This window comes from Herpailurus yagouaroundi, unplaced genomic scaffold (genome assembly GCF_014898765.1).
Source record: "Herpailurus yagouaroundi ecotype Mexico unplaced genomic scaffold, PumYag 77, whole genome shotgun sequence".
Lineage (NCBI taxonomy): Eukaryota > Metazoa > Chordata > Mammalia > Carnivora > Felidae > Herpailurus > Herpailurus yagouaroundi.
Window position 1 is genome coordinate 41110596 of NW_024412388.1, and position 15859 is coordinate 41126454.

Here is a 15859-nt window from a genome sequence, read left to right on the forward strand (position 1 = left end):
TCTAAGTGATCAGCAGGACGCGCGGTGAGCCCAGCGTCCTCCTACGCTCCCATCTTCCCTCTCCCTCTGATTCATATTTTTAAAAGATTTTTCTTACTTCTCTGTGAAGCCTAAATTTTAATTGAGCAAGAGTGAAAGCAGAGAGCTTTAGGAGGCTATTTCATAGTTCAGGTCAGAGATGGTAGTGTCTTGGACTAATATGGAAGTAAAGGATATGGAAAGAAGGGGTTGGATTGGGGATGTGTTTTGCAGGTAAAGTTAGCAGGGCTTGCTGATAGGTTGGATGAGGTAAGGAAAGATAAGTGAAATGACAGAATTAATGCTAACATCTACGTTTTTACCATGAGGAACTGAGTAGTTGATCATGTCATTTACTGAAATGAAAAGATGATTAGAAAGAGGAGCAGGCTGAGGGAATAGTGATAAACTAGGAATTACATCTTGAATATAAGTTTGAAAGTCTATTGGACATCCATTAGAAATGTCAAATCCTCAGATATACATGTAGGAACTTTAGGAGAGAAGTCAAGCCTGAATATATAGGGTATCAATTAATAGAGGGTATCTCAGTTTATAGAACTGGGTGAGACTAAGCAGGGAGTGATTGCTGGAAGGGAAGAGAAGAACTTCGGACTGTGTCCTTCAGCCCACCAACATTTAGAAATCTAGCAAAACAATAGAAGAATCAATATTTAACTGGAAAAACAGAAAGGTACACTGTCAAGGAAGTCAAAATTAGAAAATGTTTCAAGGGTGCTGGGAAGATGGCAGAGTAGGAAGATCCTAAGCATACCCCCATCCCATATTTACAGCTAGATATCAGTCATATCTAAGTCAATAAACCAGAAAGAGATCCAAAGGCTGGAAGAACAACCTCCCCAACTAAATGTGGAGAAGCTGTATCAGAGAAACTAGGAAATGCAGAAACTGTGGTCAAGAGTTGCCCACAGGAGGGAGAGAACTGTGGTCATGAAGAGGGGAAAATACCAGGAAGCCCACACAGGGAAAGCAAATCCCCATAATTCTGGCTTTGAAAACCAACAGGGTTGAATTCTGTGAGATTGTATAACCAGCACAACTTGGAGCCTGGAGTTTTCAACGTCAGAGGGCAAGTGATAGCTGGGTGTCTGCCCTCAAAGCAACAACAGCCTGAGGAGAGGCAACATAGAAGCAACAGGTTGAAGAATGGGAGGGAGATCTGTTTCTACTGATTTCAGAGCTTATTGGGGGACTTCTCTGGGAACAAAGGAGTTGGCAGGTGCCATTTTCCTCCCCTGCTCCCAAACATAAACACAGAGCCATCTGGGAGGGGTGGCGCTGCACAAGCACTTGCTACCTAACCTGCTAGTACTGTGCCCTGCCCAAGTTATTCTGAGGACTCACCAACTCCAAGCTTGCTGTCTCAGCTCTGGACCCAGTGCAGCTTTTGTTAATGCTATGCACACTGCACCCACCCACTGCCTGTACATGCTGTGCTCCTGCAGCCACCACACGTTGGAGGGTCCAACTTAGGAAGCTCAGTGCAAATTTTGCTAACATCACTTGTGCCCCACCCAGCTGCCAAGCACCCCCCACCCCCGCTTTGGCTGCCACCACTACACCCTCCCACTAGGCTGTGGGAGGTTCAGCCTAGGACTAAGGGTTGGGTACAAATTTTGCTAACACCACCACCCTGCCCCCGCGTCCTTCTGCTGTCACACCCCCAGAGCTGGCCTACCTGGACCTCACTAACATTGCAGAGAGCAAGCACAGCCCACAATAGGCAAAAAGTCAGGGCAGACATCTGGACTGAAATGAAAAGTGACTCAGACATAATAGCAGGATGCAGGCAACACACACAGGAGACTCCTCTGAAGAGCCAGGTTCTGGTGAACAGGGAATACTGCACTGTGGGACACTACAGGACCTCTTCTTCATAAAGCCACTACTTTCAAGAGCAGAAGACACAGCTGACTCCTAACACATAAGAAACAGACACAGAGGTTAGACAAAATGAGGAGACAGAGAAATATGTCTCAAATGAAAAAACAAAACAAAATCACAGCAGGAAGTTTAAGTGAAAGAGAAATAAATCATATGCCTGATACAAAATTTAAAGTAATGAACTTAAGATAGTCACTGGACTTCAGAAAATGGTGAAGACACCAGTGAAAACCTTGAAAAAAGGATAAAAAATAATATATCAGAGATGAAGAACAGAATAAATGAAATTAAAAATACAATAGATGGAATAAATAGTAGGCTACAGGAAGCAGAGGAACATATCAGTGATGTGGAGGATAGAATAAAGGAAAGTAATCAAGCTGAACAGGTGAGAGACAAATACTGCATGATGAGAATAGACATTGCCTCCCAGCCTTTGGGCTAAGATAAAGTGAAGAACAGACTTATATAACTCAGTGGCTCCATCAAGCATAATTACATTCATATTAGAAGGATCCCAGAAGAAGAAAGAGAAGGGGGGGGGGGGACAAAAAATGTATTTGAAGAAATAATATCTGAAAACTTCCTAAATCTGGGGAGGGAAACAGAGATCCAAATACAGGAGGCACAGACATCCCCTAACAAATTCAACCCAAGAAGGTCCACACCAAGACACATAGTAATTAAAATGTCAAAAACAAAAGTGATAAAGAATGTTAAAGTTGCAAGAAAAAGAAGATAGCTACTTACAAAGGAAACCCCATTAAGCTATAAGCTGATTTTTCAGCAGAAACTTTGCAGGCCAGAAGGGATTGACATGATATATTCAAAGTGCTCAAAGGGAAAAATTTGCAGCCAAGAATACTCTATCCAGCATGGCTATCACTCAGAATAGAAGGAGCGATAGTTTCCCAGACAAACAAAAATCAAAAGAACTCATGATCACTATACAGCCCTACAAGAAATGTTAAAAGAATGGAAAAGTGAAAAGCATAAGTAAGAATAAGAAACACAGGAATCACAAAATAAAAGGGTGTAAAAATGATACCAAATATCTGAAGCATGGAGGGGAGAGGAGTAAAGAATGAGTTAAAAAATAAGTGAAAATCAGCTAAATATGGACTGCTATATGCAAAAGATGTTATATATAAATCTAATGGTAACCAAAACTCAAAAAACAGTAATAGAAACACAATAAATGAAGAGTAAGGAACCTAAGTATATCACTAAAAAAAGCCCAGCAAACCATGAAGGAGAGAAAAAAAGAAAGGATCAGATAAAAACTACAAAACAACCACAAAACAAGTAACAAAATGGCAATAAATACATACCTATCAGTGATTACTTTGAATATAAAACTTCCAATCAAAATACATATGGTGAAAGAATGGATAAAAAAACAAGACCCATCTATAGGCTGCCTACCAAGACTCATTTCAGACTGAAAGACACCTGAATATTGAAAGTGAGGGGATGGAGAAACAGTCATCATGCAAATGGATGTCAAAAGAAAGGCAGAGTAGCAATACTTATATCAGACAAAATGACTTTAAAACAAAGTCTGTAACAAGAAACAAAGAAAGACACTATATACTAAGAGAGGGAAAATCCAACAAGAAGGTAGAACAATTGTAAATATTTACGCACCCAACATGGAAACATCCAAATACGTAAAACAGTTAATAACAAACATAAAGGAAATGATCAATAGTAATATAATAATATTAGGAGACTTTGACACATGACTTTCATCAATGGACAGATCATCCAAACAGAAAATCAATAAGGAAACTGACAGAATGATACACTGGACCAGTTGGATTTAACAGGTATATTCAGAACATTCCATCCTAAAACAGCAGAATACACATTCTTTTTTAAGTGCACATGGAACATTCTCTAGAATAGATCACATATTAAGACATAAAACAAGCCTCAACAAATTCAAAAAGATTGAAGTCACACCATGCATCTTTTCTGACCACAACACTATGAAATTAGAAATAAACCACAAAGAAAAAAAGTCTGGAAAGACCACAAATACATGGAGATTAAATAACATGCTACTAAACAATGAATGGGTCAACAAATCAAAGAAATAAAAAGTACACAGAAACAAATGAAAATGAAAACACAGAATTCCTAGATCTTTGGGATGCAGCAAAAGTGATTGTAAGAAGGAAGTTTAGAGCAATATAGGACTACATTATGAGGCAAGAAAAATCCCAAATAAACAACCTAACCCACACGTAAAAGGCTAGAAAAAGAACAACAAACAAAACTAAAACCAATGGAAGGAAGGAAATAATAATAAAGATTAGAACAAAGGTAAATGATATAGAAACTAAAAAACAAACAAACAAGAAAACAAAACAGAACAATAGAACAGATCAATGAAACGAGGAGCTGGTTCTTTGAAAAGTTCAATAAAATTGATGAACCCTTAGTGAGACTTATCTAAAAAATAAAGAAATAAAAGAAAGAAAGGACTCAAAATCACCAATGAAAGAGGGGAAATAATAACCAACACCCCAGAAACACAAATAATTTTAAGAGAGTATTGGAGCACCTGGGTGGCTCAGTTGGTTAAGTGTCTTACTTTGGCTCAGGTCATGATCTTGCAGTTTGTGGGTTTGAGCTCTGCATTGGGCTCTGTGCTGACAGCTCAGAGCCTGAAACCTACTTTGGATTCTGTGTGTCCCTCTCTCTCTACCCCTCCCCCGCTCACGCTCTGTCTCTCTCTCTCTCTCAAAAATAAAATATACATTTAAAATTTTTAAAAATTCTGAGAATATTATGAAAAACCATATGCCAACAAATTAGACAACCTAGAAGAAATGGATAAATTCCTAGAAACATAACCCACCAAAACTGAAGCACAAAGAAACAGAAAATTTGAACAGACCTATTACCAGTAAGGTGATTGAATCAGTAATCAAAAAACTCCCAAAAACAACAGTCCAGGACCAGACTAGTTCACAGGTGAATTCTATCAAACACTGAAAGAAGAGTTAATAACCTATTCTACTCAAACTATTCTAAAACATAGAAGAAGGACAACTTCCACATTCATTCTATGAAGCCAGCATTATCCTAATACCGAAACCAAATAAAGACACCACAAAAAAAAAAAAAAAAAAAAAAAAAGAGAACTACAGGCCAATCTCCCTAATGAACATAAATGTAAAAATCCTCAACAAACAGAATCCAACAATACATTAAAACAGTCATTCACACCACAACCAAGTGGGATTTATTCCTGGGATGCAAATGTTCAATATTTGCAAAATAATCAACACGATACATCCCATCAACAAAAGAAAGGATAAAAACTGTGTGATCATCTCAATAGACACAGAAAAAGCACTTGACAAACAACATGATAAAAACCCTCAAAAAAATATGTTTAGAGGGAACATACCTCAACCTAATAAAGACCATATATGAAAAATACACAGCTAACATCATCCTCAATGGGGGAAAACAGAGCTTTCCTTCTAAGATCAGGAACAAGATAAGGATTCCATTCTCATCTCTTTTATTCAACATGGTATTGGAAGTCCTCACCTTGGTAATTAGACAACGAAAAGAAATAAAAGGCATCCGGATTGGTAAGAAAAAAGTAAAACTAAGTATTTTCAGATGACACGATACTATATATAGAAAACCCTAAAGACTTTGCAAAAAACAACTACAAAAACTGATAAATGAATTTAGTAAAGTCACAGGATACAAAATCAATGTACAGAAATCTGTTGCATTTTTTAAATGTTTATTTTTGGGAGACAGAACGTGCAAGTGGGGGAGAGGCTGAGAGACAGGGGGACAGAGGATCTGAAGTGGGCTCTGCACTGACAGCAGAGAGCCCAATGTGGGGTTGAACTCATGAACTATGAGATCATGACCTGATCCGAAGTTGGATGCTTAACCAATTGAGCCATTCAGGCGCCCCTGTTGCATTTTTATACACTAGGAATGAAGCAGCAGAAAGTCAAATTAAGAAAACAATCCCGTTTATCATTACGTCAAAAATCATAAGATACCTAGGGGTGCCTGGGTGGCTCAGTTAAGTGTCCAACTTTGGCACAGGTCATGATCTCACAGTTCGTGAGTTTGAGCCCGCATCAGGCTCTGTGCTAACAGCTCGGAGCCTGGAGCCTACTTTGGATTCTGTGTCTCCCTCTTCTCTCCCCACTCGCACTCTGTCCCTCTCTCAAAAATAAATAAACATTAAAAAAAGATACCTAGGAATAAACTTTACCAAGGAAGTGAAACACTTGTACTCTGAAAACTATAAATCATTGATGGAATTAAAGATTAAATTAAAGATGACAAAGGGGCACTTGGGTGGCTCAGTAAGTTAAGTGTCTAACTCCAGCTCAGGTCGTGATCTCATGGTTCCTGAGTTTGAGCCCTGCATCAGGCTCTGTGCTGACAGCATGGAGCCTAGAGCCTACTTTGGATTCTGTGTCTCCCTCTCTTCCTGTCCCTCCCCCGCTAGCACTCTGTCTATCTCTTAAAAATAAAGAAACATTTAGAAAAATAAAAAAAAATTAAAGATGACACAAAAATGGAAAGACATTCCATGCTCATCGATTGGAAGAACAATTATTGTTAAAATGCCAATACTACCCAAAGCAATCTACAGACTTAATTCAATTCCTATCAAAATACCAACAACATTTTTCACAGAACTAGAACAAAAAATCATAAAATTTATATGGAACCATGAAAGACCCTGAATAGCCAAAGCAATTTTGAAAAAGAAAAGCAAAGCTGGAGGTATCACAATTCTAGAATTCAACTTATATTACCAAAATGCAGTAATCAAAATGGTATGGTATTAGCACAAAAATAGACACATAGATTAATGGAACAGAATAGAAAACACAGAAATAAACCTACAATTTTGTGGTCAATTAATCTCTGACAAAGCAGTAAAGAATATCCAATGGGAACAAGACAGTCTGTTCAATAAATTGTGTTGGGGGGGCGCCTGGGTGGCTCAGTTGGTTGAGCGGCCGACTTCGCTCAGGCCATGATCTCACGGTCCGTGAGTTTGAGCCCCGCGTCGGGCTCTGTGCTGACAGCTCAGAGCCTGGAGCCTGTTTTGGATTCTGTCTCCCTCTCTTTGACCCTCCCCCGTTCATACTCTGTCTCTCTCTGTCTCAAAAATAAATAAATGTTTAAAAAAATCATTAAAAAAAATAAATTGTGTTGGGAAAACTGGACAGCCACATGAAAAAGAATGAAACTAGACCACTGTGTGATACCATACACCAAAATAAATTCAAAATGGATTAAAGACATAAATGTGAGACTTTAAACCATAAAAATCCTAGGAGAGAGGACCAACAGTAATTTCTCTGACATTGGCCATAGCAACATTTTTCTAGATATGTCTCCTGAGGCAAGGAAAATAAAAGAAAAAATAAGCTATTGGGACTACCTCAAAATGAAAAGCTTCTGCACAGCAAAGGAAATAATCAACAAAACTAAATGGCAACCTACCAAATGGGAGATGATATTGTAAATGACATATCTGATGAAGGGTTGGTATCCAAAATATATAAAGAATTTATACAACTAAACACCCCAAAACCAAATAATCCAATTAAAAATGGGCAGAAGACACGAACAGACATTTCTCCATAGAAGACATCCAGATGGCCAAGAGACACATGGAAGGATCCTCAACACCACTCATCATCAAGGAAATACAAATCAAAACCACAATGAGATATCATTTCACACCTGTAAGAATGGCTAAAATCAAAAACACAAGAAACAAAAGGTGTTGACAAGGATGTGAAGAAAAAGGAACCCTCTTGCACTGTTGGTGGGAATGCAAACTGGTACAACCACTGTGGAAAACAGTATGGCAGTTCCTCAAAAAGTTAAAAATAGAACTACTCTATGATCCAGTAATTGCACTACTGGGTATTTACTCCCAAAAGACAAAAACACTAGTTCAGAGGGATATATCACCCCTATGTTTATTGCAATATTATTTACAGTAGCCAAATTATGGAAGCAGCCCACCTATCCATCAATCAATGAATGGATAAAGAAGATGTGGTATACTGGGGAACCTGGGTGGCTCAGTCAGTTAAGCATCTGACTCTTGGTTTCAGCTCAGGTCATGATCTCTCTGTTTGTGAGTTGTAGCCCTGCATTGATTAGATATGTATTTGGAAAATGTATTGACAGTGTGGAGCCTGCTTGGGATTCTCCCTCTCTCAACCTCTCAACCTCTCTCTCTCTCCTGTGCCCTGCTCATGCTGTCTTTCTCTCAAGATAAATAAATAAACTTAAAAAAAAGATGTGGTATATATACACAATATAATATTATTTGGCCAAGAAAAAGAATAAAATTTTGCCACTTGTAATGATACGGATGGAGCTAGGAGTATAATGCTAACTGCAATAAGTCAGTCAGAGAAAGACAAATGTCATATTATTTCACTCATATGTGGAATTAGGGAACAATAAAAAAAAATGAGCAAAGGGGAAAAAGAGAGAGAGAGGGAAACCAAGAAATGGACTCTTAACCATAGAAAGCAAACTGATGGTTACCAGAAAGGAAGTAAGGGGGGGATGGTAAAATAAATCATGTGGATTAAGCAGTGAACTTGTTGTGATGAGCACTGGGTGATGTATGGAATTGTTGAATCACTGTATTTATATATGAAACTAAGATAACACTATATTAACTATACTGGGATTTAAAATTAAAGAAAGAAATAGAAGAAAAAATTAGAAAATGTTTCAGGAAGGAGGAGATGATGATATTGAGAAGATATTGCTTATGAAGTTGAGAAAGATGAGGATAGAGAACTAATTTTTGGATTTGGCAACATGTAAGTTATTGATGACCTTTAACAATTTTGTGGAGGGATGGGTTCAGAAGCTTATGTTTGAATAAGACACAGGAGGTAAGAAAATTAAAACAAGCATGGACCTCCCTTTAAGGAAGGTTTTTGTTTTGTTTTGTTTTGTTTGTTTTGTGTTTTTGGTGAGGAGGGAGTTGATAAATGGGCCAGTAGCTGGAAGAGAATGTGAGGTGAGGGAAGGGTTGTTTTTTCTCTCTCTGAAGATTGAAAATATGCTTGGTATCTTCCTCTTTTTCACACCTCCCCCAAATTTGAACCATCACCAGGTTCTATTTATTTTACCTCATAAATCACTAAAATCTATTTATTTCTTTCAATTACCACTGCCAACTTTTTATTTAAGTTATCCTTATCCCTCACCCATCACAGAGATTACTGCAGTAGGAGTTATGACTGACCCACTACCTTCAGTATTATCCCCATTAAATCTCTTCTCCATGCTTCAGCCAGACATTTTCCAAATACATATCTAATCAAGTCACCCAACCATTCCATCCCATCCCCACTATATTATAAAAGACTTCCCATTGCTTTTGGGATAAAGACAAACAACACAACATTTAAGACCCTACATAGTTTGCCCATGCATACTCCCCCAGTTTGTCTCCCACTTTCCCTCTTGCTTTCACTGCTTCTGATACAGTGTCCTAATCTGGTCCCTAGGTCTTTATACTTGTTTTTCTTTCTGAAAAAAGACTATTCTTTTTTCTTAGGCTATTCTTTCTTCTACATCTTTCTTCCTCCATCACACCTACCCAATATCTTACTATTTCTTCAGATACCCAATTCAATCATCTCTCCCTCAGAAAAGCCTTCCCTGACCTCTCTAACCAGATTAATTCCCTTTGTTACATATTTACATGGTACACCAGGTACCTTTCCTTGATAACACTTTCCAAAGTTGTAATTTTTCATTTTCTTATCAGTATTTTATTAATGTCTGTCTTCCTTAATAGTGTTTAAGCTCCATAAGAGCAATAACAGTTCTATGAAGCTAGTGGCTGTGCTTTTTTTTCCCTTGCTACAACACCCAGCATAATGCCTGACATACAGTAAGTATTCAATAAATATTTAAGGTAATTGAATTCAATTAATGAATGAATCCTAATTGCCTATACCTCATTAAGTAACATAATGCAATCTCTTGAATTAATTTAGGAATTTTCTAGTACCTCTGTAAGAACAAATGGAAATCAGCATCATTTTTTAAATTGTTACATTTAGAATGACTGTTATAAACTACATTTCCTCATACTTAACTATCTTTGATCAGTTGGAGTTTTACTTGCTGATTGATTATTTTTAACAGTCTCTCAAAATTATTTGTGTTGCATGGATAAAGATCACAACTACTCTTGCATTGTAAGTATGAGTTTCAATTCAGTTTCTTTCCTCTTACTTTTGCCAGGTATATTATTAAATATAAAGCTGATGAATGAGTTTCATTTAATTTCATTTCCTTTGCCATTGAAAGCAAATTTATGAAAAGACTAACATTAAAGTAGATTGATTATCTCACAACCAGAAAGAAGGATATAAAAAAATCATGGTTAATTTCAAACTGGAAATATTAACCCTGCATAAGAAGTAGCTTAATTTACATACTACAAATAAAATAGGTGTAATGAAATCAGTAATAGATAAGAAGAAACTATATATATTGATTTGTGTTTTAAAAATTAATATATAATAATATTTAAACCTTTATGTATAACTATTGGAAACAATTTAATTGGTTTATAATGGAACATATGCTTAATAATATTTTCTATAAAATATTTTTCAGAGAAATATTTCAAAATTCCAAATTTAAAGCAACTGATGAGAGATGCAGGCAAAGATCATCAAAGGCAAAGATTAAATCTCATTCTCAGTGTGTTTTTATTTCTCGAAACTTTCATACTGGAGGATACCAATTACAGGTAATGTATAATATTTTATATAAATATTTTCAAATAATTTATTTGATACCATGTCATTAGCATTGTTGTCTTTAAATTTGAAAAGAGTATCCATTGTTATTTTTAAATTTGAGAGACAATAACATGGACCTAAATTTAAATTATCCAAACTGGTTAGTTTTTATGAGAAATTGAAAACTAAACGAAAATGTCTGCTTTTAAAGTTGCTTCTCTATATTTCTTTTTTTTTAAATTTTTTTGAAGCTTATTTATTTTTGAGAGAAACAGAGTGCAAGCGGGGAGGGACAGAGAGAAAGGGAGACACACAAAATCTGAAGCCGACCCCAGGCTCTGAGCCATCAGCACAGAGCCTGTCGCTGGAACTCACCAACTGTGAGATCATGACCTGAGCAGATGTTGGATGCTTAATGAACTGAGCCACCCAGGCACCCAGCTTCTCTGTATTTCTAACCTGAGAGCCTATATACTCCTCATAGTGGGATTGTTATTGAAGATACATGGAATAAGAAAAAGCAAAATTGCCAGGCCTGTCAGAAGAAAGTGATTTAGAAATAAGAGGATACTTGGGTAACCAAATAATCTAACAAAACTAACTAATTGAAATTAAGTACAATTAACAAGAATATATCAAGACTTCATTGTACTCTGGGGCACCTGGGAAGCATCCGACTTCAGCTCAGGTCATAATCTTATGGTCCGTGAGTTCAAGCCCCATGTGGGGCTCTGTGCTGACCGCTCAGAACCTGGAGCCTGCTTTTGATTCTGTGTTTCCCACTCTCTCTGTCCCTCCCCCACCATGCTCTGTCTCTCTCACTTTCAAAAATGAATAAATGTTGAAAAAATTTTTAAAAGACTTCATTGTATTCTAAGCTCTGGGAGCCCCCTATTAAGGATGGTTAAGATATGAATCTTACCTTAGAGATGCTAGTGTAGTACAAGTGGGAAAAACAGACACATAGTTAACTTTCTGTTATGTGATATCAAAAACAGTGTTATATGCACAAAGTAAAACAAGGGAGATACCAGTAGATATTTAAATCTATGATATAACTAAACAAAATAAGTATTAGTGGTTGATAACATTATTATTATAGCAATAAATAAATAGCGACAAATTGGTAGGATATCAAAGTTTCATTTTACATATTGAATATTGAACTCAAGTTAAACTCAATTTTCATTTGTTTAACAAATATTTTTTGACAACAGTAGTTTTGGCACTGAGGCTACATAAACAAATAAGATATGAGTTCAGACCTAGTTAGTAGCCCCAAGTTAGTAGCAAAGAAAATCATATAAACTAAAATTATTACAACATAACATGGTAAGAGCCACAAAATTGACGAAATGCAGGCAAAGGAGCATAAATTGAGGAAGGCTTCACAGAGAAGAAATTTTTAGCTGGATTTGGAGAAATAATTTGCCAGACGGAAAGAGAACAAAAGATATTCTATGTTTAAAGGCTTACAGGTATGAAAGTAAGTAACATGTTTGGTAAAAATGCTATAATGTTTAGAGCCTAGGGTTAATAGGAGGAAGTGGTAGGAAAAGATCCTGGAGACGAGGCTGTGAGGATCATTTGCAGTCTAAGCATTTTGGATTTTGCCCCATAGGCTTCACAGATCCACTGGAGGCATTATGGGATTATGGTCAAGGGCATAGACTGTAGAGCCAGTTGATGCAGTTTGGAATCCTGGCTCTTCCACTACTAGCTGTGTAATCTTAGGCAAATTACTTAACTTCTGTGTGTCTGTTTCCTCTTCTGCAAAATGAGGATGATTTCATCTCCATAGAGTTGTTATGGGAAGTAAATGAATCAGTATGTAAAAAGCACTCAGAATCATGCCTGGCCACATAGTGAGCAACATATAAGTATACCATTATGATTACTGGAGGGTTTTAAGCAGGTGGGTTTAATGATCAAGTTAATTCTAAAGATTAATAGCTCTGACTTTCAAATGAAAGATTGTTTGAAACTGAGATTGCATTGCAGAGAAAAAAAAATGTTTCTATGTATACATTTAATATTAATTGAATTTACTCAATACCCATCACATGCTAGGCATTTTGCTAGGTTCTATTAGTATAATGATGTCTTCATACCTAATGATGGATACAGACAGACAGTTACAAAAATATCTTGAGTGTTATAATGGAAGAAATACATATATAGTAGCCCTGATTTTTAACTGTTTATTGTTCATTCAACAAATATCTAATACAGGCTTATATGCCAGGCACTGTTCTAAGTAACTGGAAATTTGGTAGTGAACAAGGAAGATAAGAGTCCCTGCTCCCCTGACATTTATAGCCTAGTGGGAGAGATAAATAATGCACAAGTAAATATAAAATATTATTCTGGACTCTTGATAGCCAGTGATAGGAACCTAATTTAGAAGAAAAGTAGTATAAAACATAGAATAAAAACATGGTATGAAAAGAATAAGGTAGTGCTGACCTCAGCCATAATCACTTTCAGTACAAAAGGATTCTTTTTCTTATTGTACCTCTTTTTCTCATCTCAATTTCTACCTGTGTATTGGCCCCTTCCTCACCTACTAGAGACAGGCAGGCAGGAGGATGAAAGTTATAACAAAAGATATGGCTTAATATATAGAACTAGAGCTTGGTTTATTTAAAAAAAGCTTTTATTGTGAAATACAGTATATATACAAAAGAGTACCCACAAACAATTTAAAGACTAGTAAGTGTAATTATTTATGCCTACCACCCAGAATAAGAAATAGAGTATTACCAGTAACTTTGAGGTGTCCTGAGTCTTCATTTATCTCTTACAGTCTAATCCTCACCCTCCTGTAGACCCATTATCCTGTAATTGCAGTTAACCATTTATTTGTTTTTCTTTATGGTTTTACCACAAATACTATAGATCCTTGAGCAATCTACTGTTAAATTTTATATGTTTTTAGACTTCATGTCTAATACATTCTTATCTTTTTATGCAACATTATGTTTCTGAGATTCATCCAGGTTGGTGCATATACTCATAGCTCATTATGGGCTGTTATACAGTATTCCATTTTATGAATAGATCAAATTTTAAGTTTTGAAAATAATTCTAAAATTAAAAGACCTTGAATAGCCAAAGCAATCTTGAGAAAGAAGAACAAAACTGGAGTTATCACAATCCCAGATTTCAAGATAAACTACAAAGCCGTAGTAATCAAAACAGTCTGGTACTGACACAAAAACAGATACACAGATCAATGGAACAGAATAGAAAACATGGAAATGGTCCCACAGCAATATGGTCAACAAATCTTTGACAAAGCAGGAGAGAATATCCAATGGGGAAAAAGACAGTCTCTTCAACAAATGGTGTTGGGAAAACTGGACAACAATATGCAAAAGAATGAAACTGAAACACTTTCTTACACCATACACAAAAATAAATTCAAAATAGATGAAAGACAAATGTAAGACAGGAAACCAGCAAAATCCTAGAACACAGGCAGCAACCTCTTTAACATTGGCTGTAGCCCAGAGACAAGGGAAACAAAAGCAAAAATTAACTATTGGGACCTCATCAAGATAAAAGCTTTAGTGTCATATCTAAAACTTTTCTCCAACTGAAGGTGGTAAAGATTTATGTGGATGTTTTCTTCTAAGAGTTTTAGTAGTCTTAGCTTTTATATTTAAGTCTTGGATCTATTTTGAGTTAGTTTTCATATGTGGTTTGAGGTATGGGCCCAATTTCACTCATTTGCATTTAGATATCTGGTTGTCCCAACACCATTTGTTGAAAAGACTATTATTTTCCCATTGATTGTCTTGGCACACTTGTTGAAAGTCAGTTAGTTGACTACAAATGTGAGCATTTATTTCTGGAATCTCAATTGTATTACATTGATCTATATATTTATCCCTTACATCATACCACGTTAAAAAACATTTTTTTTTAATGTTTATTTATTTTTGAGAGAGAGACAGACAGAGCCAGCGTGCAAGTGGAGGAGGGGCAAAGGGAGAGGGAGACACAGAATCTGAAGCGGGCTCCAGGCTCTGGAACTGTCAGCACAGAGATTAATGTGGGACTCGAACTCACAAACCATGAAATCGTGACCTGAGCCAAAGTCGAAGGCTTAACCAACTGAGCCACCCAGGCACCCCTATCAGTACCACATTTTAATTATTATAGCTTTGAAGTAAGTTTTAATATCAGGAAGTTTTCCAACTTTGTTCTTCTTTTTCAAGATTTTTTTTGGTATGAAGTTTTACATTCTATATTTCTATCTTTGATCTGCTTTTAATTTTTTAATAAGGTGTGAGGTTTAGATCAATGCTCATTTTGGGGGCTACTGATGTCTATTTATTGGAAAGGTATCCTTTCTACACTGTTGCTTTTGCAACTTTTGTCAAAAATCTATTGGGCATGTATGTGTGGGTCTATTTCTGGATTCTCTATCTGTACTATTCACCTGTCTATTGCTACCAATACCACACTCTAGCTACGTAGTAAGTCATAAAATTGAGCAGTTTGGTTCCTCCAATTTCATTCTTCTTTTCAACTTTTTTAAAGCTTTTGTCTGTTTATAAAATTTTAAGATAAACTTATCTCTAGCTACAAAATATCTTGTTAAGATTGTTGTGATGGGAATTGCATTTAGTTTACAAATTAGTCTATAGTAAATTGCCATCTTTACTACAATTGATATTTATATTGACCTGTGCTCTGTGACGTTTGTAAATAAACTTATTTATTACTTCGAGTAATGTTTGTTGTAGAATCCATAGGGTTTTCTTCAATACAGTCACATCATTTGTGAAAAACATCAATTTTACTTCTTTTCCAATCTTTATGCTTTTATTTTATTTTCTCATCTTATTGTACTGGGTAAGACCTCCAGTATAATGATGAATAGAAGTGAGAATAGTTATCCTTTTTATATTCCTGATCTTAGAATGCATAATACAATACATTCAACTCTTCACCAGTAAGTGGGAGGTTAGTTATAGCATTTACAGATGCATATTGTCAGGTCAAGGAAACTCCCTTCTATTCTTAGTCTACTGAGAGTTGCTTTTTTTTTTTTTTTTTTTTTTTTTTTTTTAATTTTATTTTATTTTATTTTTTAAATTTTTTTTTTTTTGTTTTTTTAC

At 36.0% G+C, this 15859-nt stretch overlaps 1 protein-coding gene across 1 annotated transcript in view; it reads left to right on the forward strand.

Annotated features, from left to right (window-relative positions):
- Positions 1 to 15859, forward strand: part of CUNH1orf185 (chromosome unknown C1orf185 homolog) — a 43201-nt gene that overhangs the window by 17686 nt on the left and 9656 nt on the right. Inside the window, exon 3 of the mRNA XM_040470195.1 lies at positions 10603 to 10738. Within this exon, the coding sequence (XP_040326129.1) occupies positions 10603 to 10738 (136 nt within the window). The remainder of the gene's footprint in view (positions 1 to 10602; positions 10739 to 15859) is intronic.